The sequence below is a fragment of the Chaetodon auriga genome, chromosome 2, assembly GCF_051107435.1.
Source record: "Chaetodon auriga isolate fChaAug3 chromosome 2, fChaAug3.hap1, whole genome shotgun sequence".
Classification (NCBI taxonomy): domain Eukaryota; kingdom Metazoa; phylum Chordata; class Actinopteri; order Chaetodontiformes; family Chaetodontidae; genus Chaetodon; species Chaetodon auriga.
In genome coordinates, this window is record NC_135075.1 from 10,130,495 (window position 1) to 10,155,430 (window position 24,936).

Here is a 24,936-nt window from a genome sequence, read left to right on the forward strand (position 1 = left end):
AAAGTGATCACTTCCTGTGTACCAGAGGTCCCTCTGTGTTTTGAACATCCATTGCAAAAGCTTTTACTGGGTGAAAGTTAAAACACTCTAGTTTCCCTATATTTACCATACATTTTAATAATGAAGCTGCAGTGTGGACTTATCGTTTTAAATGGATAGGACTGGACAGTGCTTTCAAATACATATGCAGGCAGTGAATTGTAACATGTATATGAAGAATTCTGCTATTTCTGCCGAGTCCTGCAGAAGAAGCTACACCAAATCACATTTTGGTGTGAAACTTCATGGCCAGTATCTGCCAGACCAATCACTAATGAAACGAAATGGTTCTGAATTAGGGCTGTGCCATGTGTTTGACTGTGGCTCTGTCCCTCCTTAGACGTGCTCTGCAGTGGAGTGCTGGCAGCTGCGGTGTAACGCTGGGCTGCTGGAGAGAGGAGCCAGTGTCATCCTGACTGTTCGCTCCAGACTCTGGGCTGAAACCTTCATTGAGGTGAGAATACAGGGCACAATGATCTGCACTGTTGCTCATAACTATTAGTACAGGATGCTCAAATCTAGAGGATAACACAGTGCAGATAAAAAAAAAAAAAAACAACATAAAGTCAGGCAATATGTGTTCTCATACTGCCCTCTGCTGGCTGCCTCTGTTGGGGAGGTCACCAAACAGCAATTACAGCTGTGTGTCCCAACTCCATACTGCATGCTAATTTTATACAGTGTATACTACTACCTTCAAGAAATGAATGTACCTTCAGGTTCTACTAACAGCTAATGATATAGCATGTCCAAGTCTGTATTAACCTTAAGAAATGCCAAGCAAAATAGTCTCCGACTGACATCTTCCTGGAGCCTTCTCACTACCATCAACTAATTTTTAGCAGTGAATATCTGTAATTTCACCTGGGACTGTTTGGTGTTTAAGGGTAAACTCTGAACATAGTGACACAGAATATCAGGTATTGGCAACCTTCAACCCTTCAGTGCAGCCTTTATTAAGATTTGTCTTTCCAATTGTGTTTTGCTTGTCCACAGAGGGCCTATAAGCAGTATGTTTTGGAGTGCTCTGTTCAGTACAAGGTGGACAGGATGCCTTATTCTATTCCTCCCAAATTCAAACCATCGGGATCCAAAAAGGTAACTTTATGAGATTTTTCATTGGATCTTTACAATGTAATGAGCTTGTAAACTTCAGCTTATTATAGTGTCAGTGTGAGTGAGAGCTGAAAGCTACGTAAGCTCATCTGAATGCTGTGGCTTCCTGTTGTTCAGGTGGTGACGGCTGTGATGTGGAACAAGCCGGACAGTCTGTTCTTTGTTCCAGTGTGGATCATCATCCTGGCTGTGCTAGCTGGATTGCTATTACTCTCCCTGCTCATATATCTACTATACAAGGTAACAAGCTGACAAATATTGAGGGGACTGTTAACATTTCTTGTTGGAATGGCCACTAAAAGACACAAAAGTAATACAGAAACACTCAAAACCCATACAAACAGATTTAAAATGATAACAAGGCGACCACAGACACCAAAAACAACTAGAAAGGGAAGTAAAGTGACAACAAAAAGACACAACGGGACTACTCAGAGACTCAAAACCACTACAAAGAGATGAAACATGAATATGATGAGATGCAAATTGACTACAAAGAGACACAACAGGACTACAAAGAGATGTAAAGTGACAACAAAACGGCAACTGATCAGAGATGCAAAAAATGACCACAAAGAAACAATCACAAAGGGACACAAAAGCATCAAGAAGAGACAATAAATGTACATAAAGAATGAAATGTCAACTCGCTCACAGTGAATTCTGTGGACAATGACCTGCTCAGCTGGACATTACCTAGAATTTGTACTAGGGAGCTGGCAGAGTTAAGTCCAGTTAATATCTGGTTCAGGCTTCTGTAAACAAGCAACCTCAATGAGTTAAACCCATGAAAGAGACAGGGAACATTAATTTCTACAGATTATGTCAAATTGATCTGTATGTGATCTTCCTCTCTCTGTGTTTCTCTCCAGATGGGCTTCTTTAAAAGGTCAGATCCATATGGTACAACCATGGAGAAGGCCCAGCTCAAACCCCAGGCATCCTCTGAAGCTTAGATCCATGAAGGAGCCTCAACTGCAGCTGTTCCAAAGAACTGGAATTATTGTCACATTCGCAAACAAATAATGAAACTTGCTATTGATAAGCAGGCCACCCATGTATGAAGGGACACTTATGGGTGCTGTATCACTGGAATACACTATATCTGGTGCTGCACTAAAATGCCAAAGCAGGAAAGACTACAGGGGTCATGCAGTTGAATGTGCACTGCTGTTTTGGACATGAATTTGTACAATCAGAGCACGATTTATGAAGCTTCTGTAGAAAGAGCAGCAACACGGATTTGCTACTTAGAAGCTCATCCCCGTGGAGAAATGTTTTGTTGGAAAATACTTTTCATTCTTGATATGCTGACCAGGAAAATGTTTGAACTTCGCTGCCCATACTGATACAGGGGAAAAAAATGCACCTCCAACAAAAGGCACTAAAGTTACAGTATTCCTTCATTCCGAAAAGGCGTATTTTAAGCCATGTTTGCAATCCTAGTGTTTGATATTTCTTGAAATTCCTGCTTTTGTATGATTTATACACCACTTTTTATTTATGGCACAATGTTTTTCCTATTGATTGTCGAATGTTGTACTGTACTGTCTGCAGGACAATCCTGATGAAACTGCAATGTCAACTTGAATTATTCATCTCCCATATTGGGAGGTATTTTGTGTTGTAATGTATGTAATGTATTCATTGTGTTATGACCCATTGGTGTTATGGCCCAGAATAAAGCCTAATTTTGTATACCCACCAAAAATAATGATATGAGTTGTAAGTAAACAAAATAAAACAGAAACCATTGCTACTGAAATTAGATACTGTACTATATTATACTGTTTGACATTAAAGGCACAATGACCAATGAAAAATAAGTAACATGTAGATTCAGCTTTTTTTCTTTCTGTTTTGAAAACTTTTTTTTTTTTTTTTTTTTTTTTTTTTTACTATTTGACAATGGAATAGGTATTCAATGAACATTCCAGGGTTTTTCTATCTCATGATTTGAGTTGACAGATAATGTATATGCATCTCATGATTTGAGTTGACAGATAATGTATATGCATTTTATGTATTTTATCAGTTTTTCATATTTAGTAATCTAAAAACTGAATCATGCCACTCAGTCAAATGTATGAGCTGTCCATTACTCCCTCTGCAGGTTAGAGATGTTACAACAAGAATCCAGAGCCTATCTTCTGATGCCTTCAGAGTGCCTTCAGAAGTATTAGTAGTTTAAGCTGACTGCCAACAACAGCCCGAGGAAAGTGATGAATATGACCCAGATGTCAAGATGAGAAATTTAGAGTCTTATTCAGTTAAAATCTTTATCTTGAAAATCATTGAGGCTTCCCTCATTTGAAATTACGTTGACATACAGAGAAATCTGGAGTCTAAAAACAAAAAAAATGCACACTGAGGTGAGCTGGTTTGAGATCATTGTCTTAAACTGAATGAGCGCAAATACAAATAGTTACTGTTCTGGCAAAAAGTTGTTTGTTGCCTTTCTGGGAGTTTATTCTTACGCCTGCAGACGTAGTCCTCCTTGCCCCCTCGATTGAGATGGCAAGAAGTGAGCCCAGAACAGGGAAAGTTGTCATGTTATATGCAGTACATTATCTTGTAAATAGGATGACATTACCATCAGAACAATGTCAGCACAACAGGCATGTCATAATGTGTTGTTTAATCAGGACAATGGTCAATCAGTTGCTTTGATCATGCAGGATGTTACCCTAACCAGTAGATGATACGTGGTGTCATGGTCAGCAGATTAACGCGTGCATACACCTAATCAAATGACATAGTTAATCATTTGGATTTAAGGTAGTCAATGCTTACGACTGAGTCAAGAGAAGATGGAATCATTTGGTTCACAACTGAAGGTCAGAGAAGATGAATAATAAAAAATCCTATTACAGGCCTATGAGAGATTCTCCATGGTAGACCAGTGGTTCTCAACTAGTCTGGCTTCGGGACCCACCATCATCCCTTAATGACAAGCCGCGACCCAAATTGAGGAAAAAAGACGGCACTCCGCTGCATAAAAAATCCCCTTCAAAATAAAAGCACTGAATTTTTTTTCTTAACATTTGTTTGCCCAGGTAAAGGCCCGTGACCCACTGAAAATGGGTCTGCGACCCAGAAGTAGGCATGCGGCTTGTCATTAAGGGATAATGGTGGGTCCCGAAGCCAGACCAGTGGAAGAGCCATTGGTCTAGACAACTTAACAATTCACACAGACCACAAGCCTCTGGTCCTTCTGATCAACAACAAAGACCCCATTATGGTTCTTCAGAAGTGCCAATGCCCGCTCATGCATGTGATGAGGTACAACCCCACTGCAGTATGAGTGCAGTAAGAGAAAACATTGACAGTACCCGACACACTGTCCAGGCAGCTTATATCAGTAATGCAGAGTGAAGTGTCAGAACTTACCTATGAGGTTTCTGCATTTGAAGCCCTGAATACATGTAGACCATAACAAGTATCAGATGACAACACTGCTACCTTCAAGGCCCTGGCAAAAGATCAGAGTAGACATCTGTGAATATGCAAAGCAGAACTACTGGCCAACCTTTATTCCTGTTTGACAACAGAGTGAGACAGAGAGTACACAGGCGAGCAAACAACCGTCACCACCCCAGCCCGCAGAGACACAGTTCAAACAGAGCATTTGGGGCATCTTCCTGATTGAGCTTAGGTGGCATCCAAGGGAAGAGTCATCCATTCCCCTTGAAAGATTTCAGCACTTTGTATTTGCTTGATACATAGCTTGCTAAAACTCTGACATCAATGGAGATGACTGGGCAGGCTACCCCATCACCTCAGGTTAGGGACAAGTATGAAAGAAAAATGTTGATGTATGTTATTTAAAGTCCTTAACTACTTTGTTCCTAAGTCACCTGCTTATGAAGCATCATTGAATATGTTATATTAGTTGCTGAATGGCCTTCTAACCTAGACTGTTTGGACTGTGGTTATTTACCTGTCCATGTGGCTCAGTTGCTGAAGAGACACTATAAGAGACGTATTAGTATCTGCATTCATGTGTGTTATCATGTCTGTGACTCAAAGCAGGGGAGATGTTATGTGAGTGGACCATCCAGGGACTTTTTCAGGTATATGTCTACATGCACAGTGATTAGGCTACCATGGAGTGTATCACATAGTGTCACATTCATTGTGACAGTCATTTACCAGTCAAGCTGTATCACTGGTTCAGCAGCTGTCATGACAAAAAGACATTAAGTATGGAGTAATGTAGTCTATACTAAAGAAGAGTGGTGAATGTTTTTTGTTGGTGTTGATGTGTTGGCTCTGACTGATATTTGTGCTGAGTATGTGCATGTGTGGTTATGCTGAGTTCTGCTGGATGGATGCTCCCTCCCAACCTGCAGATGGGGTGTTTTGTGTCCCTCCTCCTTCTCCTCTCCCTCCCTGCCCCCTTCCCTCTCTCTCTCACTGTTTGTGTGTGGGCTCCCTGGCTATAAAAGCCACACCGTCACGAGGTCACTATCTTGCAGAGGAGCTCAAGAAGAAGACTGCACTTGCTTTTCCCCTCCTGTGAGTAACATTTGCTTTCCTTATGTATTGACACAGAGCAGAAGGTATACAGTAGAGCATGACATTAATGTGCATGTACTGCATCTTTTATGATGATGACTTTGAGTCTGCAGAGGCAGATGACTCAGCAGTTTCAGTCTGAAGTCTCAGTGAGCTGTGAAATGCGACAAAAACATGCAACTAAGTAGTGTTTAATGCACAAAAATCTTCAAATAAAGTAGACCTCCACAGACAAATCTCTAAAAAGAACCAAAACTGCTATTTCCACTTTTCAAATAGTTATTATTGTTTGTGTGAGTTATTTTAATGTTACAGACCCATATAGGTTATATAGAAATTAGAAAGTTAAAAAAAAAAAAAAAAAAAAAAAAATCAAGTAAATTACATTTGAGTGTCTACATTGCGGCACACTCAAAACAGCCTTCCAATATCCCGTTGAACCAGTTTCATGCTATCCCAGGTTGTTTTCCTGCTGACTGATGTCTATCTGATGACTGGTTGATCCTCTCTGATACCTCCTATTGAGCATGTAAAGAGGGGTGGCTTTTGCCTCATTTATTGTGCTATGCGGGGTATTAGTGTTTAGGTTTGGAATCTGTGTCCCAGATTCGACCCAGAGTCCCAAACTGGGTCAGGCTGTTTTTATTTTTGACCTCTTCATCCCTGATACATCAAACACTATGCTTTTCAGTAGCTGCATATTTGTGTAGCCAAGAATTGCTCAAATCCACTAAAATTTATCTTAAATCCTACAAAACAGTTGTTCTAAAACAGTCGGTTGTTTGCCTTTGTATATGCATGTGTGTTTGAGACATTAACGTGAAGACATGGTTGCAGATGCAGTTTAGAATTAACTAAATCTGGTGGGAGCAGACGGGATCCGGATTGTTTGATCGACACTGCAGCAGAGACAGTTATTGATCCATGTTGCTGTTTCCTGTTTCTCCTGTGCAGGCCCTCTCCTTTCTGTATAAATTGCAACCATGGCCAGAAACTTGCTGAAGAATCCCAGTGGAGAGGGTAAGATGAGGATTCGCAACCATCTAAGTTGTGACTAGGTCAGAGGTGGATCTACTGCGTATTCCAGCTACTAACACAAATGTTTCCATGGCAGTGTTGTTTTTTTTTTTGTTGTTTTTTTTTAGGTTTTACAATGTGTAAGAATTCGCCATCTGTCAAAACTCACTTCAAACAAATTGGGGACAACCTATAATCAGTGTAATCGCTGCTTACTGCACTCTGCTTTTGCTAATTTTGGCTACTAGCTGCCATCAGCTAGTTAGCTCAGTTAGCTGTGCTGCTAATGGACCAATTGCCACTGGCCTCAAGAGCCAGCTCAAGAGAGCTTGAAGCACTGAGGGACTGTTGATGTTTACACCTTGGGTAATATAACCAGGCTCAGCAGCCACCCTGTGAGCATGGCCTGATCAGGACTGAACAGACTCCAAGATGGACTGAGGCCAGTTTGATGACAGGGAATACAGTACAGGTGATTTACAGCATCTACATCAAGGACTCTTACTCCAGGGATGACAAAGCTATGGCAGGCTGGGAAAAGGAGAGGCATGAGGTGGGAGAGGAGCGAGAGGAAGGTTGGGCATCATCAGCAGAAGGGATTTTCACATCTTGGTGAATTCAGGGTTTATTTCCACCAAACCAGAGTTGGTGGAACAGTGGAAAGACAAGAGGTTTTAAGTGAGTTTTATTTTGCTTCTGGGAGTTTGAATGAATGTATTTGAATGTATTTTATGTTGAGTTAGCAAGGTAATTAAGCTTTCTTAGTTAGAGAAAAGACAGAAACTTATTTATTTATTTTTGTATATTGTCTGTTTAATAGGTTGTTTGCAGATGACATCACTCTTGTGGCGCAAACTGCAGATGGAGGGCCAGAAGTGATTTTCTGCATAGGAAACATTATAACACACCCTCAAATTGCCTATGTTTTACATAGTTTACGGTTGCTCAGGTGGATCGAACCAAGTAATCAGGAGGAGCTTTTTCTGAGTACCAAACAGAAACTGATCTGAAAAATGTTGGGAAAAAAATTGCTTGTTGACTGTCTGAGGTCGGGAGGAGCTGAGTCGGCTAATGGTGGAAATTGTGTAACATTAGCTATTGTTTTAACTCTAGGGTGAAAGATTGAAAGTAATGGCTACAAGCAACACAACTAACACCTGTTAAATCGGCATTAACGAGTTCATATAAGACAGCTGAACATAAATAACCTACCCTGTCTTGTTTTGAGAAGATCCACATCTTTCATGATGTTTCACTGGACCTTTGCGAGTGGTTAACCTCGCAAACGTCAAAATGCAAACATCAACATTCAGCACCGTGGCACTGAAAGTTTGCTGCTCAGGACAATAAAACTGACGCACCCTTGAAAAAACAAAACAACTGTCATCCTGGTGCACTTTGATACCGACCCAACCGCTAACAAGAAAGTTGCATGCCTCCATACTTTTATGTGCTTTCATTTGGTTTCTGGAGTAGAACTCTGAATGAGCAGGTAGTTGTTATATCTACAGCCTCAATAGCAGTAAAACATTCAGTTTAGCTGAAAATTCGCTCCTTTTCAAAACGTGAAAGTCACATCCAACATATCTTCTGATTTTCTGTGTGTACCTTTCTCATAATTTCATATAAACTAGACCAGTAAGAATTTCCTTCATCTCATCAATTGCAGTTTTCACTTCTAGCCCTCCGTCAGAATTTAATGTCACGTGACTGCAAACAACCTGTAAAGAAAGAAGGTGTAAGAATATTTCCTTTCTTGACAATTTACTGTTTATTTATTGCATACATCTCGCAGCTGAAACCACAGTGAGCTATAGTATCTGACTATGGCCTTGTGAGGTACAAAGTAATATTACAAAGTAATAATACAGACAGGATGGCTGGGGCTAGCTGAGTAACATGCTAATTTCAGTAGATGCAAAATAATACACGGACGTTTTTGACATGCCGTCAGAGCTGTTACTTCTTCACAGTCTGTCGATAATGTTTGTTCTTTTGACTTTGAAAACCATCTCATGCTGTTGATCACCTAGCCCCTTAAGATGTGGTCAATACTCTGAAAAAAGACAGTAAATGGATCTTGGGCTTAGATTATTTTGTCAATCCTAAAGTCCTTTTACATTTGGAGAAAAATGGAACTGGATCAGTTCTGGTCTTGAGCCCCTTTTGTTGCTGGTCAAACTTAATAAAAAGGTAAAAACTTGGGAGTGTACATAGTAGGAAATACGTAATTGTACTATTGACAGACACTGTGCTATTCCCCACCCAGAGCAGCTGGAATTCTGGGAGCTGACAGAGAATGGAGGGAGTCAGTGGAAAGTGGAGGACATGCCAGGAGACTGTGGCTACGACCTCTGCTATGACGGAGTGACAAAATACTTTGCAACCTCCTTTGAGTAAGTGTTGATTACTGCATGTGAAGTCAAGTGACTGCATTTACCGTATCTACTCAACAACTGTCTCTAAACAATAGGTATAAATAAATAAAAAAGAAATTGAACAATATCTTAACAAATGTAAATGGTTCCACTATCATTATTAAATATAAAAACAATAGGAATGCATATGACCACAGTTCTTGTCAGGGAACAAGCCAGAGGGGGCTGGGGGCCACATATGTCAAGTCCCCCAAGACTCTGAGTCTGATCTGCATAAAAGTTTGCACATAGAATCTATTGACCGTGATGATCAAAAGTTATTAAAGACTGCAAGTTATAAAAGAACAGCAACAGGGGTCAAAACGGAAAGGGTTGCATATCTAAGCAACAATCACTCCTATTAACATAAAACTTGGGCCATTTAGAAGGTAGGTCAAAATGTGAGCCTGCAGTGGTATTCAATGTCTTGCTGTAATTTGTATTGAATACACATTTTTATTTCATCTCATTTTTAAACAAATTTCACCAAAATATTTGGCAATACACCTGCAATGAGTAGAATGCTTCCTTCCATGTGACAAACCTTTGAGCTGTTATGGAGTGGGAAAGAAGAAAAGGGTCAAAATGGACGTCTTGAATTTGGATCAATTATGAAGTGGATTTGATCTTCCAAAATAGCAAAACAATTATTATGTTGCTCAAACTCAGATGGATAGAAGGTTGAGGATGATGCTTAACTAATCAAGAATGGCGAGAAGTATGTATAAAAACACATACAGCTCCTGCATCCAGTTACTGGACAGAACAGGCAAGGAAAATACATTTCATCACACCAATGCAACAAGCTATACTTTATTAGTGTCATCAATATACTGAATATCCCATTCACACATTATTCACACAGACATTAACACACATCTGCAGTGTGCACTCTTTATCCACCTTGGTTTTTGGGGTTGGGCTTGGTTTTTATGTCTCCTAGGCCCCGGCCATTATTTAAGACCCAGCTGTTATTTGAGAAAACATTATACAGTTTCTCAGTTTGTTCCATTTCATTTTCATGTCAAAGTGTATTGACTGTTTCATCAATCCTCCTGGTTTCTAACAAACTGTGTGTTGTAGGCTGTGTCTGAAGAGACAGGTGATCGACTTGTTAGAGGAGGGTTTCTCTTTGGAGCAGTTGGATGCCCAGCCTCCTGTCACAGTGGAAGACTGGTAAGACTGAGGTGGACCGATGTACACTTCCAAAGCTTCTTTAAGTGACTAGTATCACTGATTAACGGGCGTCTCATCCTGCAGGTACTCTGGCAGGAGTGATTGTGGCTGCACCTACCGAATGACTGTGTGTCTACTGGATGAGAATCATGAGGTCATACAGGAGTTCAAACCCGACCCGGTGACTCTTGATCCCGATTGTGATAACTGCTTTTGGAAACAGGTAGATAGAGGGGAATGCACTCTACACTCCTGGGCTCTTCTTTGAGTACAGGGTCTTTGAGTATCATGACTCTGCACCATCCAAAACAGCTACAAATCACTGGTGAAAATAAATCGGTTTATGTTGTGAAAACGCTACAGTTAAGATTTAGCCAGATTTCAGGAAAGAGACATCTTAACGTGTGTAAAGGCCTGTCAGAGGCCAAAACACAGCAAAACTAAAAAATGATCACTGTGGCAATTATTTTATCTTTTGTTGCAACGATCATGAGATAAACAGTAGAAATAAAATGGAATCGTACAATGTCCACGGCCATGGTTAAACACTGATTGTTAAACTGATTTTCTCCTTCTGTCAAAATTACTATGACCACTAGAGGCTACTGCCACATAAAGGCATGTTTTAGAACATTTACTAAAACACTTTCTCTCTGTTTGAACTCCAGATCAGCCATACGTTTTCTAACTATGGCCCTGGAATGCGTTACATCTCCTTCGAACATGGAGGACAAGACACAAAGTTCTGGGATGGCTGGTTTGGAGTCCGTGTCACTGGGAGCTCTGTTATTGTCGAGGTCTGAGCAAGAGCAAAAAGAGTGAGAGGAGAAGGGACCTAAGACCTGAGGTTTCAAGAGGACCAGCTTTGCCTTATGCCCTTACCTTACACCTTTGTATATCATGCACAATGCTGCTCATGCTGTGGAAACGTACTGCTGCTGCTATGAAGATCCTACTTGCAATTTTGGGAGAAAAACTTGTGGTGGCACCTCAGCTTTACTAACCTCAAAATATTAAAATTACCGCTTGCAACACAGTCATTAATTAAGGTCTATTCACTCTGCACAGTGACTTACCCTGGTGTTAAACTAAATGACATATTTTGTGGGTAGGGGTGATGTAAGTAGTCAAGTAACTGATCATTCAAATTGAAATTAAAATCATTAAATAAATTGTCGGCTACATCAATGCCTGTTTTGTCAAGTTGGCCTTATATTTTCAGATCTTTTCAACAGACAGTGACTATCCGCCATCCCAAGATGACTGAATTGTTATTGTAGACGCAGGGTTCAATCATGTGGTTGTGGTTTGTCCTCACCTACAAGAAAATGACTGTAGGTGGTTGAAGAAATGAGGCAAAGCACACGCAGACTGTTATTACCAGTCACACATATGGTCACAATAGCTTTTTGGCACACAACTGTGGAAAGTGACTACAGGTAAGTACAATCATTCATGTATTGTTCGTAAGTACAATTTCAAGGTACTTGTAGTTTTAACTTGAATATTCCCCTTTTTGGCATGCAACATTTGCAAAAAAGCAAATGCCCTTTTTCGCATCTATGAGTTGTTGACAGTCCCACCAAAGAGAGAGTTCCACAGCAAACAGTGTTGGAAGAAGTATCAGATCCCTTACTTGAATAAAAGAAACAATACATTAATGTAAAAGTACTTCATTTCAAGTAAAAGTCCGGCATTCAAATTCCCACTTCAGTAAAAGCACAGAAGTATTATTAACACAGAGTACTTACTAACATATCAACAGCTAAAGCACACATTACAAAGAAAAATGGTTCCTGTGACTGTTACATATAAAACATTATTGGATTGTTAACAACACATAAGAAGACTCAGTCTATTTCCCTAATGCATGCTGGGTGTCTTCCCAACCCACCTGTGTCAAGTAAACTGATCAGCACTCAGCTAAAAATATGCATGCTGACAATGGTTTCAACACTCTACTCATTTTGCCTTTGTTTCAAAATAAGAGCACACTGTTGTTAAAGATAAGTGCATCCGGGATTGACAAATTATTTCTCAAACGGTGTTCAAAGACCCAAACTAGCTGGAAGAGAATCACCAGGATTCTATTAGCCTGTTCACAGCATGTTATCCTGAATTAGTGAAGCGACATCTGAAGACCCGGGCTCAGGAGATACAATGGAAGATATAATGAGCTGACAGTAAGTAACGTAACCACAGCCATTACTTGACTATTTTACTTTAGTATGTGGACAACATGTAGACACTATCACATAAGAACACGTTGTAAAAAAACGCCCACATTTTTATTTTCATTAAATCAAAATTGCATAACTCAAGTGAAAGTGGATGTCATACTGCACTAAATATAAATATTTAACAGTCGCCAGACAAAAAAAAGTTGTTGTTTAGATTGCAAAACTTGTGAAAATGACAATGAAATACAATATCATTCATGAGCAGACCAGTTAATACTGCACACAACGCAGACAGCGTTCTAAGTGAACACCAATAACACTGGCATATGAAGACAACTGTCTGTGTTCAAGCTACAGTTAGTATTGCTTATCTTCACTGCAAAACAACTTCTTTTTTCGCTGTCTACACTTAAATCGATGTCTGTGGCTGTGAACTGCACTCTGTCAACAGTAGCTGTATTTTGTCAGTCGAGTCTAACATTTGTCTTTATCCTGGCCAGCAGTCGACAGTGTGGTACTGCATCATTTAGATCCTCTAGCCAACAACGGTGAGGTCTCTGTAGTACTGTCATCAATGCCATCATAAGCTGCTGCCTCAGTGTTGCTGCTTAACAATATAAGCGATCCACATATTGGGACAATAAGAGAGAATAACTGAGATCTACATCAATGTGCACAACAAAGATATAATAAGTATGAGAACATTTGCACCTTGTCCAAATAATAAGGTAACAAAAGTAATATTTCAATTAATATCGACCTCCAATCACTTCATTTTGTCTTATTTAAACAAGACAAGTGCTCAGAGTGCACACTGGCCCTAAACTACACCAATAATGTCCATTCATTGTGTCAACAAAAATATTTTATATGTCGACTTTTTGGACTGAAGCACTGCACAAAGACAAGTGCCTTTCCTGCAGCATTTCCGAACAAGAGTATTACAGAAATAAATAACACACAAGCATCATCACCCACGCTTTTTTTTTCTTGCTCACATGAGATTGAACCTAGAAAACCAGCGAGGTGTTTGTGCTTTGGCTCCAGTCTTGAAGGCCTGCTGTGTGTAAGTGCTGATTGAGTTTAAAGCTCCAAAACTTCAATTTCTTGACAGTACTGAGAAAAAGAGCACGCAAGCTCACTTTAACTTTTACACTAGTGTAACAAAAGTTGATATTTCAGCACAGGAAAGGTCAGTGACTTAATGTGTCAGTAGGAAATATGCAACTCTGCTTTCTGTTTGGACATTTTTTACCTACAAAGCTTTCAGTTAACGGTCACATCAGCTAATTATAAAAACACTGTCTGACATATTCAAGTTATGGAGAATCAGAAATCTGAACCAGTAAAAGAGCAAAGATTGTCTTCTTGAACATAAGTAGAAGTATGTGGTTGTGTGTTGCTCATAGTGTGCGTACACGGTGTTTCTGGAGGCTACCAGGTCCTGGTTCAGATGAAAGAGGAAGGCAGAATAAGCAGGAACTCTTCATTCTCCTTGTGACTGCATCTGTTTACAAAAGGCCTCAAACTGCTGCTGCTCCAACTCTGTCATCACCTTGTTTAAGGCATAAATCTGTAAATAAAGCAGAGAGCAAACACAGTTGATTATACAGGATTGAGAGGTTGACTGACATATAATACATCTGGCACACGAGCAGAATGTCTTGGGGAATAGGATAGCACACAGTGTGAGTGCCAGATTTAAAAATAGTGACGTTGGTCACCTCTGCTCTCTGTCGTTGTTTCAGCTCTTGCTGGGCCGATTTCTGCTTGGCTCTGTCTCCTCTGGTCGGGGTTGAGTTCAGCTTTGACTTGTCTTTACGGCAGGCAGGCTCCATGTCCACAGTCCTCCAATCAACCTGGGAATGTTAAGGTATGATACTCAGTCGATCACTTACTGTAAACAACAGAGATTTTTATTTATTTATTTAAATTTTTTTGAGGTAAACCCGACACCAAGCCCTGCGGTTTGCTTTACATTATTTGCATACTGCTAGCACACAGACGTGCCAGTGGCATTCAGAAGTGATGTGACTGATGGCCTCATGCACTTCTCCATCTTTTTCTGGGAGACTTTATACTATGACGTTTAAACTAACTTAATGTTACGTTTAATTCACACACTCACAAAACGCATCACCAAAAGAAACGTCAGTACCACCAAATTTGTAATAGCAACGTCTGTAAAAGGTATTTTCTAAGATAAGTAAGATACGGTGACCAGATGGAAAGCATGTATTTCTTCTATTTAGCCAATTTAATCATGAGACGCACATTTGCCCTGTTAGCTAATGTTAGCTAGCGAGCTAGCTGTGGTTTACTTTTTTAAGTCACAATTCAACCAACAATAATATTTTCATTCCAGATAATGGCGCACTTACACGTGAAAGACGAAAAGCAGGAAACAGTTAAATAATTTGATGAACGTCAAGTTAACTAGAAAGTTGGCTGTGGCTAGCTACGGTCAAAACAGCTGTCCCACGGTGTTACGAATAAACAACTCCGTGTTTCGCGTTAAGCATTTGTATAAAGGTTCCGGCTGTGTGACATTGGTTCCGCTTTTACCTCGTTCGTGGTGGTTTGCTGGATTACCGCATTACCGCCATCCAGCGTTGTGGAATCTGGAGTACTTCTGCCCTCACGAATTCATTATGTCTTCAAAATGATATACTACTACTACTACTACTACTACTACTACTACTACTAATAATAATAATAATAATAATATGTTCAGCATTGCATCATTTTTTTTTACATAAAGTATTTATGTAATAATTTATTTATTGATTTGAGGGTCAGCAAGGGAGGCCAGTTAGGTGGACAATGTTCTTGAAGCATCCAACCTGACGTTAGGGCAAGACGTGTCTAAATGTAACCTTGTCTGTGCTGTGCTGTGCATTAAAGCCATTAACAGACACTGATTCTAATAATATTCATGCAGACATGTTTGGCAGACCAAGAGACACCTAAAATCAAACAACAGCTGACAGAAATTAAATATAAGAAGACTGTGATTTGATGGTGAGTCTGGCTTGTCGGTGAGCACAGCCACAGATCCAGAGCCAGTCAGGAAAAAAGAGAAACATCCATTTTGATTCAAACTGTCCAAAGCAAACTTCCTCTGAGTTGGAGGTGATGAGTGGAGCAGCAGCAAAGGCAGATGGAGGGAAAACCTGTGGGAGCTCATACAACAGCTTTCCATTCCTACACAGATGAAGAGAGACAGACAGCTCCATCAGGGAGCCTCACCACTGCTACATTGTTATTCTGGAGACACCAACACACACACAAAACAGGTGATTAGATGAGCTGCAACGATGTCATCTGTCCACCAGGTGTCAGGATTTCCCCTCCCTATAAACACTAAGAACTGTTTGAATGAACCGCTGTGACATCTGTGGAGGAAAAACACACGTGGGGAATCTGCCACGGGGAGGTATACAATCATAATATGTCTGAATGTCTCTGCTGAGGGTGACAAAGGTCAAAGGTCAGGAGTGTGTTTTCACGTGAAGGTCATGTGTCCACAGTGGCAAAAGCTAAACCAGTTATTAAAGCATTCATGCAGCGTTGAATGAGTCCTGACTTGATTAAAACTGAGATCCAACTGTGAATGAAAAATGAGCTGATCTTTAAGGGGAAGTAACATCCACCTGTGAACTGTAGCTTTTAGATTCAAATGTGTTTTGGACCTTCATCTGTATCTGTATGTGTATCAATACAGGTATTGATCTACTCTTGATCTATGTTGAGTTCCAGCCCAACAGGAACAGGAGGAGGAGGTGTCGATGGAGCAGGTGGAGGGTTGGCCAACAGGTCATAGATGGCCGCCTCAAGAGTGAAAACCACCTCTCCCCACTCCATCTCCTCGACAGCACGGTCGACCTCTGCTCTGAAATCCATCTCAGGAGCAGAGACGATTGTCCCGCTGTTTGCTGTCCCTGATCTACGCCAGAAGAAACTGGTTGTCTGATTACTGGACTCCTGTCACACAATTTGATAGAAAGCTGCTTTTTAGACACTTGACACTTTCATGGGGAGTAACATCATATAGTATAGAGCATTTTATACTCATTTAGTTCAAAACATTTATGCAGCAGATATAGTTATTTTACAGATATAGATTTTACATGAATTTAACGACTCAGTAACATATAGAGTTGTTAAATTTAGCTTCAAGTGGACCAGCTCCAACATTAAAATACTACACATTCATGCATCGATAATAATAATACATAATTTGAGTCTTTGAAAGGAGCTTCAAGAACTTTTACTTTTAACACGACATTTCTCTTTTTTTTTTTTTTTTTTTAGCTCTGTAAGATTTGAAGGCAGCTGGAACATTTACTAGTATAATGAAGTATTTGCACATTATGGTATTAGCAATTTTACTTCAGTAGAAGATCTGAATATCAGTGATGTTTTTCAGTCAGTATAGTTTTGAGGTACTGCTCCATTTTCTACTACTTTATATTTCACACATTTCAGAGGCATAAATTCTACTTTCTATACTAAATGTATGTAACAGCTGTAGTTACAAGTTACTTGGCAGAATAAGATTTAACATGAAAAAGTAATAATTAATTTATAAAATATAAAGCATTGTTACAGATGTAACTGGATCTGTTCCTGCATGTGAAAGTATGACAGTCAGTGCTGTTGAAGTACTTACTGAAAAGGTTTGATGCTCAAGGATCGCTCAGTTTGGTTCTTTGAACTTGTCTTACGATACAACGATTTCTGTGTTGTCGGTGTGAAAACTGTGAAATCTTCTGGTGAAATAAAGCGTCTCTCTCTATATATATACACTTGGTTCAGAATGGACATTATGATGTCATGTCATGTGTTCTGTCTTGAATTCTGATTCTGTCCATTCTAAAGCATCACCTGACAACCAGAGTTCATTTGTAAATATGGCGACCATTATCAATGTCCCCATGTCCTTCTGTCCCCAGTGGAAAACTCTTGATTTCAGTGTATGTGCACAGTTGTCCACTCTGAGCAGCAGGGGCAAATGTTCACACTAAACCTTCATTATATTCAACACTTCATACGTGAGATGCAGCTCAATTAGCAGAAGTACAATCTTTTCTTGGGATATCAAAGTTTCCTGACAAGAACTGAACTTGGGTTGTCTCAGAAATACAGCATCATCAAATTTTGCTGCCAATTAAAGTTGTGCAATGGCAATACATGTTACAGTACATTTAAAACAACTCCACATGGACCCATGCATGACATTGACCTGTTCTCACATAGCTATTACATCCTATACTATAACAATCCGACAACCACTACTGTACTACACTATTTGACAAATGAAAGAGGTACAATAGACTCATGCTGTCAGCCCTTGAGCCCCTCTAGAACTCCACCAGGTATGCACGAGCCTGCGTGAGGCGCTTAAGGCGACTCTGCAAAGCAGCCCTCTTGCTGCCGATGTCAAGATCCTCCTTCAGCAAGATCTCTGAATTCTCCTTGTCCTGAAGAATCTGCAGCATTTCCCTCTGCAGCTGGACGGCAGACTCCTGCAAAATCTGGTAGCGGATAACCAGGGGGATCTGGTCAGCCAGGCGCTGGCTGGCAATCTGAATGAGGAAAAATAAAGAAACATTTAACTTAACAGCCCCGTTACTGAAAATGTACCCTCTGCATTGCTGTCGTTGCTTTTCTTCATGAATCATTGTCTTACATAAAAACTTACTTTGTAATATGATTTAAGGTGCAGCATTAGCTCCTGAAGTGTTGCATGATTATCCATGCTGTGCACAATAGTCTTGACTTTAAATGTTGGCACGTCACTACGGTGTGAGCCACTCTTTTCATCCTCATCCTCCTCTCTCTTTCTGTCACTCAAACTGCTGCTGTAGGTCCTGTCCTGAGAGTAAACAAGCAGCTCCATCTTGAACTGGGTTCTCAGCATGGATTCAGCTGTGGACTCTTTTTCTTGCTTAATGGCTTCGATCTTGGCCTAGAAAATAAGATTCTGGTGAGTATGAACACTCCCAAAATGAAGCAATTTAAATTCTGAGAGCCAAAATGCTGACAGTGACTATCTGAATGTCACCATCAAACTCTTAGAAGATGGCTACCTTGGCTGTTTTCACAAGGTTGGGAAATCCAGTGAAGCTGCTCTGGGCCAGCTGAATGAACACCTTCCTAACAGCATCTGGAAGAAATAGAAATACAAAAAGATACAGCAACATGATCTCCACTCAGCACTCCATGTGTGGCTGTATGATATAAGCAAAAACACATTTAATCTGTCTTATATTCAGTCATATACCTCCAATGTCCTTGAGTCTCTTGACAGCTGGTTCTTCCAGCTGTTTGATTTGCTCCTTGACCATAAACTCGAAGGTCTTGTAGTTGATGAAGCCCGGCAGTTCTCTCCCACGGTACCTCTCTTCATACTCCTCCACCTCTCTCTCAATCCTCTTGTTAACTGCAATACAGAAACACATGTTTCAGAGTCCCGCTGATAGACAGCTGTCGACCACATCAAAATGCTACACTCACAGTTTTCTCCTGAGCGGTCAAGGTGGGCAATCCACTTCCCGAACTCTCTTCTGAGTGTAGAAAAGATGTTGAGTCTGTCTCCACACTTGAGTTCCTCTCCTGTAGTCAGACTGATGGCATCCTGAGTGAAAGCTGTCACTTTCTGCAGCACACACATGACAGCAGACACAGCTGTTTACAGGTGTTCTATGTTTATTCAGCAAATATATAAAATTCATAGATGGTGCTGAGCATTTGTATTTGTAGCCAGGCAAATGTGATGTAGAGAGTGGGAGCTCACGTCAATGAGAAACACAAGTCTCTCAGCTGCATCTGATGGGGGCCCATTTCCATATCTCTCCAGCTCTGCACAAGTCTGTGCTAGTTTCTCCTCTATCTGCTCTTCCAGTCGAGGCAGAGATTTCTGCAAATCACACAGGGGTTAAAACTTAAATGCCTACAGTAAACAAAGTAAGGTATAGTAAACTCTTTAGGTCATGCAGTAAGAAGTCACCTCAATGTGATGCACCAGCTCAAGTGTGAGTTTCTCAGCCAGTTTGGGAACAGTGGCATGGCCTTCATTGTAGAGAGTGCTATGAAAAGAAAATAAAGGTGCTGAGTATGTCATTACATGTACAACTGCATAAATCACCATGAAAATGTTTGTTAAAATTACCCCAAAGGAATGAACTTACTGGAAATACACATGATCTCTGAAGAAGGCTTTCTCTTTTTCTATTGCTTCGCCAAGAGACACCTTATCTGTGATCTCCTTCTGACCTCTGCACCTCACGATCATGTAGCCCTTCTTCAGGTGGATGACCTCATTATGGACAATGTCAACCACTGTCTCCTCTGTGCCTTTGTCCACCAGGTCAGGCTTGGTCAAGATACCTGAGACAGAGAGAAAGACAGAAAGTGAACAAACGAAAAATTAAGTGACCTGGCCAAGAGGCCCTTTCTGAAAATCAGCTCTATTTACCCAAACTCCTCTCTCCATCCGGATCGACTTCCTGTGCCATCTTTAAAGCCTCTGTGGTTGCTATGTCCACGTTGCATGGAACAACCACCAAGCTGATGGTTTCTTGTTTTGTGATGAACCTTTGGATCAGGCTCTTAATCTGAAATGATTCATTCACATTGTACATCAGGTTAGAAATTGTGCAATTATCAGTTGTGCTTAAGGCAACTCTATTCATATATTAAAGGAATATTAAAGGACAAAAAGTCTACAGCCTTGCGACCAGCCCCTATGAGGCTGCAAAGGGATAAAAGTGGTCAGTGATTTTCATGGCAGTCTTATTTGCTTTTGGCCTTTTGACTGGAGAGTCTCGTCAGAGGAATGGTCAATGTGGGAAGTAATTCATGAGATGTTGTGTAGGGGTGGGAAGCACAGAGGCCAAATTTGATCTCACTGTTCATACTTTTCCTGATACTTTTCGCGCTCGTGGGGTAATTCATGAATACAAAAAACTTTTTTTTTTTTTCAGCAATACAAGAAAATGACAAAGTAATAAACTAACATGTCCTTCTGAGTGATCCCTGAAGGCAGCATGTAAGTAATGGTTGATGTCACTTCAATGCATCACTGAAGCCCCAGCCAGCTTCTCAGCTTTCGGCTTTCAAATGTGAAAAATGATGAAAAGTAAACAAAAGGAACTGATAATACTTGTTAAACAGTTTAATGATGAACCAGCTGATGTCCTGACAACCTACAACATGAAATCACTGAGCTGCAAAGCAACAAACTATTACTGAGAGCAGGTCTTTTCAAAACTGACTCTTGCAAAGACAGTTCTGCTCAAAACTGACCCAAACCTGGAAAACCAGCTAACATCATCATCATCACCATCTTCACTACCATCTGACATCAGACACCTCACCAAAGAGAAGCAGTTCCAGTCATCACAGAGGTTATTGTGATGTATGTGTTCAATAATTTAGTGGCACTCAAAGGATGTTCTGAAAGTTGAAACGGTCCTTGATAGAAACTAGGTTCCCCACCCCTGCTTAGAACAACTTCTATACTTTCTTTGTATGACAACTGCTGACAGCATGCTTTCAGGACACGGTACAAGCCTACCTGCTCTCCAATGTTCTCTGGTTGTCCCTTCACAGCCACCCTGGCAATACCGGGCAGGTCAATGAGCGTCAGGTCTGGAACATCAGGAGAGGCGATCTCCAGACTGATGAGGTCATCACTGATCCCTGATCCAACCCCTGCCATTTCATCCTGAGCTGGAGACAAAAGACATGATGTGTGATGATTTCAAAGGATCTAAGTGCTGATTGCTAAAACCTAAAATAGTTAAGTTATATCAATACTTAGCTTTTGATAGGGGTTAAGAATGACTTATACTGTACCTTGTCGAATCAGTTTCTCCACATCTGCAGGGTCTTCTATCTCTTCTGTATAGCTCTGGTAGCTTATCTTTCCATACCATTCCTCTCCTTCTTTCTTTCTCTTCATCTTTAGTTCGAGAGGACATCTTGTCACAATGCCTGAATTACAAAAGAGCGAATGATGAGAGGGGAAAATTCATGAAATCAAGTGTGCTTGGTGAAATTATGAAAAGCAGTATGCCGTCTCACAAAACACAGATACCATCTTCATGAAAGTGAGATCTAGCTGTGTCAACCAAGTATTAGGCCAAAGTAATGGAGCTGCCAGTCCAGCGTGTCAATGTCATGTGAAACATGTTTTCATTCTGCATCAAGTTAGCAATCATTAATATGCACTGTGTCGTTAGAGTCCGCTTGGGTGGTGGTGTGGAAGAGTCCCCCACACCATTCCAAAGTTGATTGTTTGCACAACCAAATGCAAAACCGTGGATGCCTTTGAGAGGAGACTGACTGGAAATCTAGGGTGCTATCTCCATTTGTATGATTCGTTTCATCAAGACTATAAAAACAAGCAAAAGCAGAAGTCACAAAGTTCTCGGATGACTGACAGGAGGCAGTTGGATGCAGCCAAGAGCTTCCTTGAAGCCATGCAGGTTCTGAGATTTCGATCTTCCAGTTGATAATGGAGCCATAGTCACAAAGAATTACATTATAAATTAGAAGTCTGCCCCAAAAGGCAGATGGACAAAATTGAAGTGGTGAACACTATGGAGCATCAAGCAAGATAAATCCTTTCCTCAGCTACTTGGAGGAGACCAAAACAGAGCTGAAAGGAAAATGAAAACAAAACTCTCCATTGAGAAAACAACTTAATAACGTGAATATGTCTCAGGGCAGAGTGTTGTGGTTCTTCTGCCCCATGGCCAAAAATGAATGAATGCAGCTTTAAATATCGTCTGATGCTGATCTGTTACTGTTTATTTTTATTTTTCTTCTTGCAAATTTGGCACTTTTTTTTTTTTTTTTTTTTTTTTTTTTTAATATTGCTGCACTCTAACTGTATCTCTGCTCTCTTCCATTTGTGTTTTCTTTCAATTCATCTTTACATAATAATGGATTATTCTGTTTTTTTTTATTGTTTCGAGTGTCATCCTGTTTTTAGATAGATAGATAGATAGACAGACAGACAGACAGATAGATATTGTTCTCAGTATTACCGCTTCCTCTTGGCAGAGCCACCCCTGACAGCGCCTCCAACACGGAGCTCTTCCCCGAGCTTTGGTCTCCAATCACGGCGATAGCAGGCAGCGCCAAGTCCTTCTCCACACCCAGAGAGCGAAGAGAGTCAATGAGGTCAATGCAGGGACGCACCTTCTCCTCATACTGCTGGTTCAGAGTGTTCATGGTGATGACTTCTTGTCTACTGCTGAGACTCGTCCGTGTGGACTGAAGAGCAGCAGCAGTCGCGGAGTGCGTCGGATGGAAGCTTCGGGCAGCTCAGTGATAGAGTTCAGTTTCGTTTCCTCGACTTTCCTTTCTCTGGAAATGAGACTGAGCGCATGCTGAACGCGGATGTAATCATCTACTGGGAGAAAAATATTAATATGACCTGTAATGCTTTGTTCTACGTGCCATGTGGTGAGATAGAGTTACTGTTCCTACATGGATTTACATTTGATTTAAAAATCTGCCTGGCCATTCATCAGCATCAGCTCACGAGCATCTCGGCTGTTAGTTTGTTCAACATAAGTGTTCTTACTTTATACAGAAACTTTTTAAACAGTACAAAGATTGTAGTGGTTTGTTAATCAGCCTTTAATAAAAGAATATTATCATTTTTTATATGCATATCAACTCTTTTTTACTATTAACCCGCATGTTTTTCTATGCCCTCAAATAAAATTCACCTTGTTTTAAGACAGACGAGTCCGTTCTCAGTGCGTGTGACCTGGAGGCTACAAGTTTCCTCATCACACTTGAGCTATGACTGCAAACTCCAATCTTACTTCAGTTTCATGTACGGACCTATTGTCTTTATTTTAGGATTAATTAATAATGTTTTTCAAGGGTTTTTTGACCTGGCATCAGTGGAAAGTGACTGTACATTTTTCAAGTCCTTACATACAATTTTGAGGTACTTGTACTTCACTTTGAGTACTTTTTATGCTAAAGTCTTCCCTGCGTCTCACATACTGTACTTTTTTCTACATGTATTGGTACTTCAGTACCTTTCCACTCTCACTCCCTTGCCAGCCGCACCCACCTGCCCGCTCACCTGATCACACACCTGAGATTCATTCCGAATCAGTCTAGTATTTAATCTGCTCTCCCGCCCTCACTCAGGGCCCAACTGTACTTTGTTTCCGTCTAAGACTCTCCAACACTTACTATTGGACTGATCTCTTGTTGCCTAGCCTGCCTGCCTTTGACCACGTCTGTTCTCCTGTTCCCCATGAATACCTCAGCCTTTTGTCTCCAACCACGAGTCTCCGACCTGCACTTCCTGGATTCTTTGTTCACCTTTGACTAACATTTACAGACTCTGAAATTTGATGTTGTGCACTTCCTGGGTCTTTGCCTGCCTGTGATTTGATGTTTGGCTCACCAAACATTTCAAGAGTATCTGTATTCCACTGAGAGGCCATTGAACTGATCACTGAACTACATTGTTGCTCATTGCACTGCCAAGCCTGAAATGAAAGTTGCTACAAGCCATACCTGTGTCCTGGTAGTATTGCAATTGGGTCCTAAATCTACCTGTTACAATATTGCCAGAAATTTGTGTCCTTGGGTTATAGCACAGTAATACATGCACACACATATATACATTACATTGCATACATGTTTTATGCATTTGTTAGTACTAGTCACCAGATATCTGTGCCTGAGCTCACCATACCAAGCTTGTTAGTGTAACTTCTTAGCCAGCTAATACATTAGCCTTGGGTTAGTCTTCACATGAGATGACCATGTGCTCATGAACCCAGACGTTGTCCCTTATGGTCATCATGTTTTCACCCTAAAAAACTAAATAAATAAATAAATAAATAAATAAAATAAAAACTACGTAAGAAGAGATGGTAATAATGAGGAAAATTATTACACTAGTGCTCATGTCATTTTCCACAGAAATCAAGTGTACAACAGAGAAACAGAAACCTCCCCTTTTCCTGGTGTTTCTGTCTCCTTTTCCCCTGTGTGTTGTCTGTCCCTCCCTGTCTCTCTGTGTGGGTGGGTCACACTGACAGGAGTGGCTCCACCTGTCCACGCCTCCTCATCACCTGAGCACACCTGAGACTCATCAGCCCATTACCTGCCTGCTCTCCAGTATTTAAACCCTGGCTCTCCACCTGCTTCTGTGGACAGTACTAACAGTTGTCTCCAGTTTGTGTTTTGTTTGTATGCACAGCTGTTTAACAGGCCTGCCTTAATGCTAAATGTATCAATGGTAATCTTCTTCAAAAAGCACAAAAGTCAATAAACATATCTAATCTAATTCTTTATCAAGGCAATACAAGAGAAATGTAAAGTATGTTTTCAGTTTGTTATCAATGAGTAGGTTATGCAAACCTCTAATATCATTTCCTTTATTTGCTAACTTGTTTCTTTCACACTGTACACACCTCCCTACT

The 24,936-nt window shown here is 40.5% G+C and overlaps 4 protein-coding genes across 5 annotated transcripts in view; 2 read left to right on the forward strand and 2 right to left on the reverse strand.

Annotated features, from left to right (window-relative positions):
- The window catches only part of LOC143330738 (integrin alpha-5-like), a 40,175-nt gene extending 37,303 nt beyond the window's left edge, over window positions 1-2,872 (forward strand). The window contains exons 27-30 of the mRNA XM_076747493.1: window positions 380-493; window positions 1,036-1,137; window positions 1,273-1,395; window positions 2,028-2,872. Coding sequence (XP_076603608.1) covers window positions 380-493; window positions 1,036-1,137; window positions 1,273-1,395; window positions 2,028-2,111 — 423 coding nt within the window. The 3' untranslated portion in view covers window positions 2,112-2,872. The remainder of the gene's footprint in view (window positions 1-379; window positions 494-1,035; window positions 1,138-1,272; window positions 1,396-2,027) is intronic.
- Window positions 2,873-5,589: 2,717 nt separating this feature from the next.
- fbxo2 (F-box protein 2) lies at window positions 5,590-11,472 on the forward strand. 2 transcript variants are annotated; one of them, XM_076753297.1, is made up of 6 exons: window positions 5,590-5,673; window positions 6,623-6,693; window positions 8,960-9,086; window positions 10,191-10,283; window positions 10,368-10,506; window positions 10,952-11,472. In XM_076753297.1, exons 2-6 carry the CDS (start codon window positions 6,657-6,659, stop codon window positions 11,084-11,086), a joined length of 531 nt encoding a protein of 176 aa, XP_076609412.1. In that variant the 5' UTR covers window positions 5,590-5,673; window positions 6,623-6,656; the 3' UTR covers window positions 11,087-11,472. The 2 variants fall into 2 exon arrangements, with proteins under 2 accessions (XP_076609412.1, XP_076609419.1); XM_076753304.1 differs by having other exon boundaries at window positions 5,600-5,673; window positions 6,628-6,693.
- On the reverse strand, window positions 11,460-14,982 carry svbp (small vasohibin binding protein). Its single transcript, XM_076753314.1, has 3 exons — window positions 14,845-14,982; window positions 14,188-14,322; window positions 11,460-14,036 (listed from the first exon to the last, which is right to left on the reverse strand). The coding sequence occupies exons 2-3, from the start codon at window positions 14,299-14,301 to the stop codon at window positions 13,950-13,952; spliced, it is 201 nt and encodes a 66-aa protein (XP_076609429.1). The 5' UTR covers window positions 14,302-14,322; window positions 14,845-14,982; the 3' UTR covers window positions 11,460-13,949.
- Window positions 14,983-17,532: 2,550 nt separating this feature from the next.
- On the reverse strand, window positions 17,533-22,790 carry LOC143334502 (interferon-induced GTP-binding protein Mx). The gene is made up of 12 exons (XM_076753325.1): window positions 22,522-22,790; window positions 21,326-21,463; window positions 21,045-21,199; window positions 19,944-20,082; window positions 19,657-19,855; window positions 19,476-19,554; window positions 19,263-19,385; window positions 18,983-19,124; window positions 18,750-18,908; window positions 18,556-18,632; window positions 18,168-18,434; window positions 17,533-18,051 (listed from the first exon to the last, which is right to left on the reverse strand). The coding sequence occupies exons 1-12, from the start codon at window positions 22,706-22,708 to the stop codon at window positions 17,827-17,829; spliced, it is 1,890 nt and encodes a 629-aa protein (XP_076609440.1). The 5' UTR covers window positions 22,709-22,790; the 3' UTR covers window positions 17,533-17,826.
- Window positions 22,791-24,936: the final 2,146 nt, after the last annotated feature.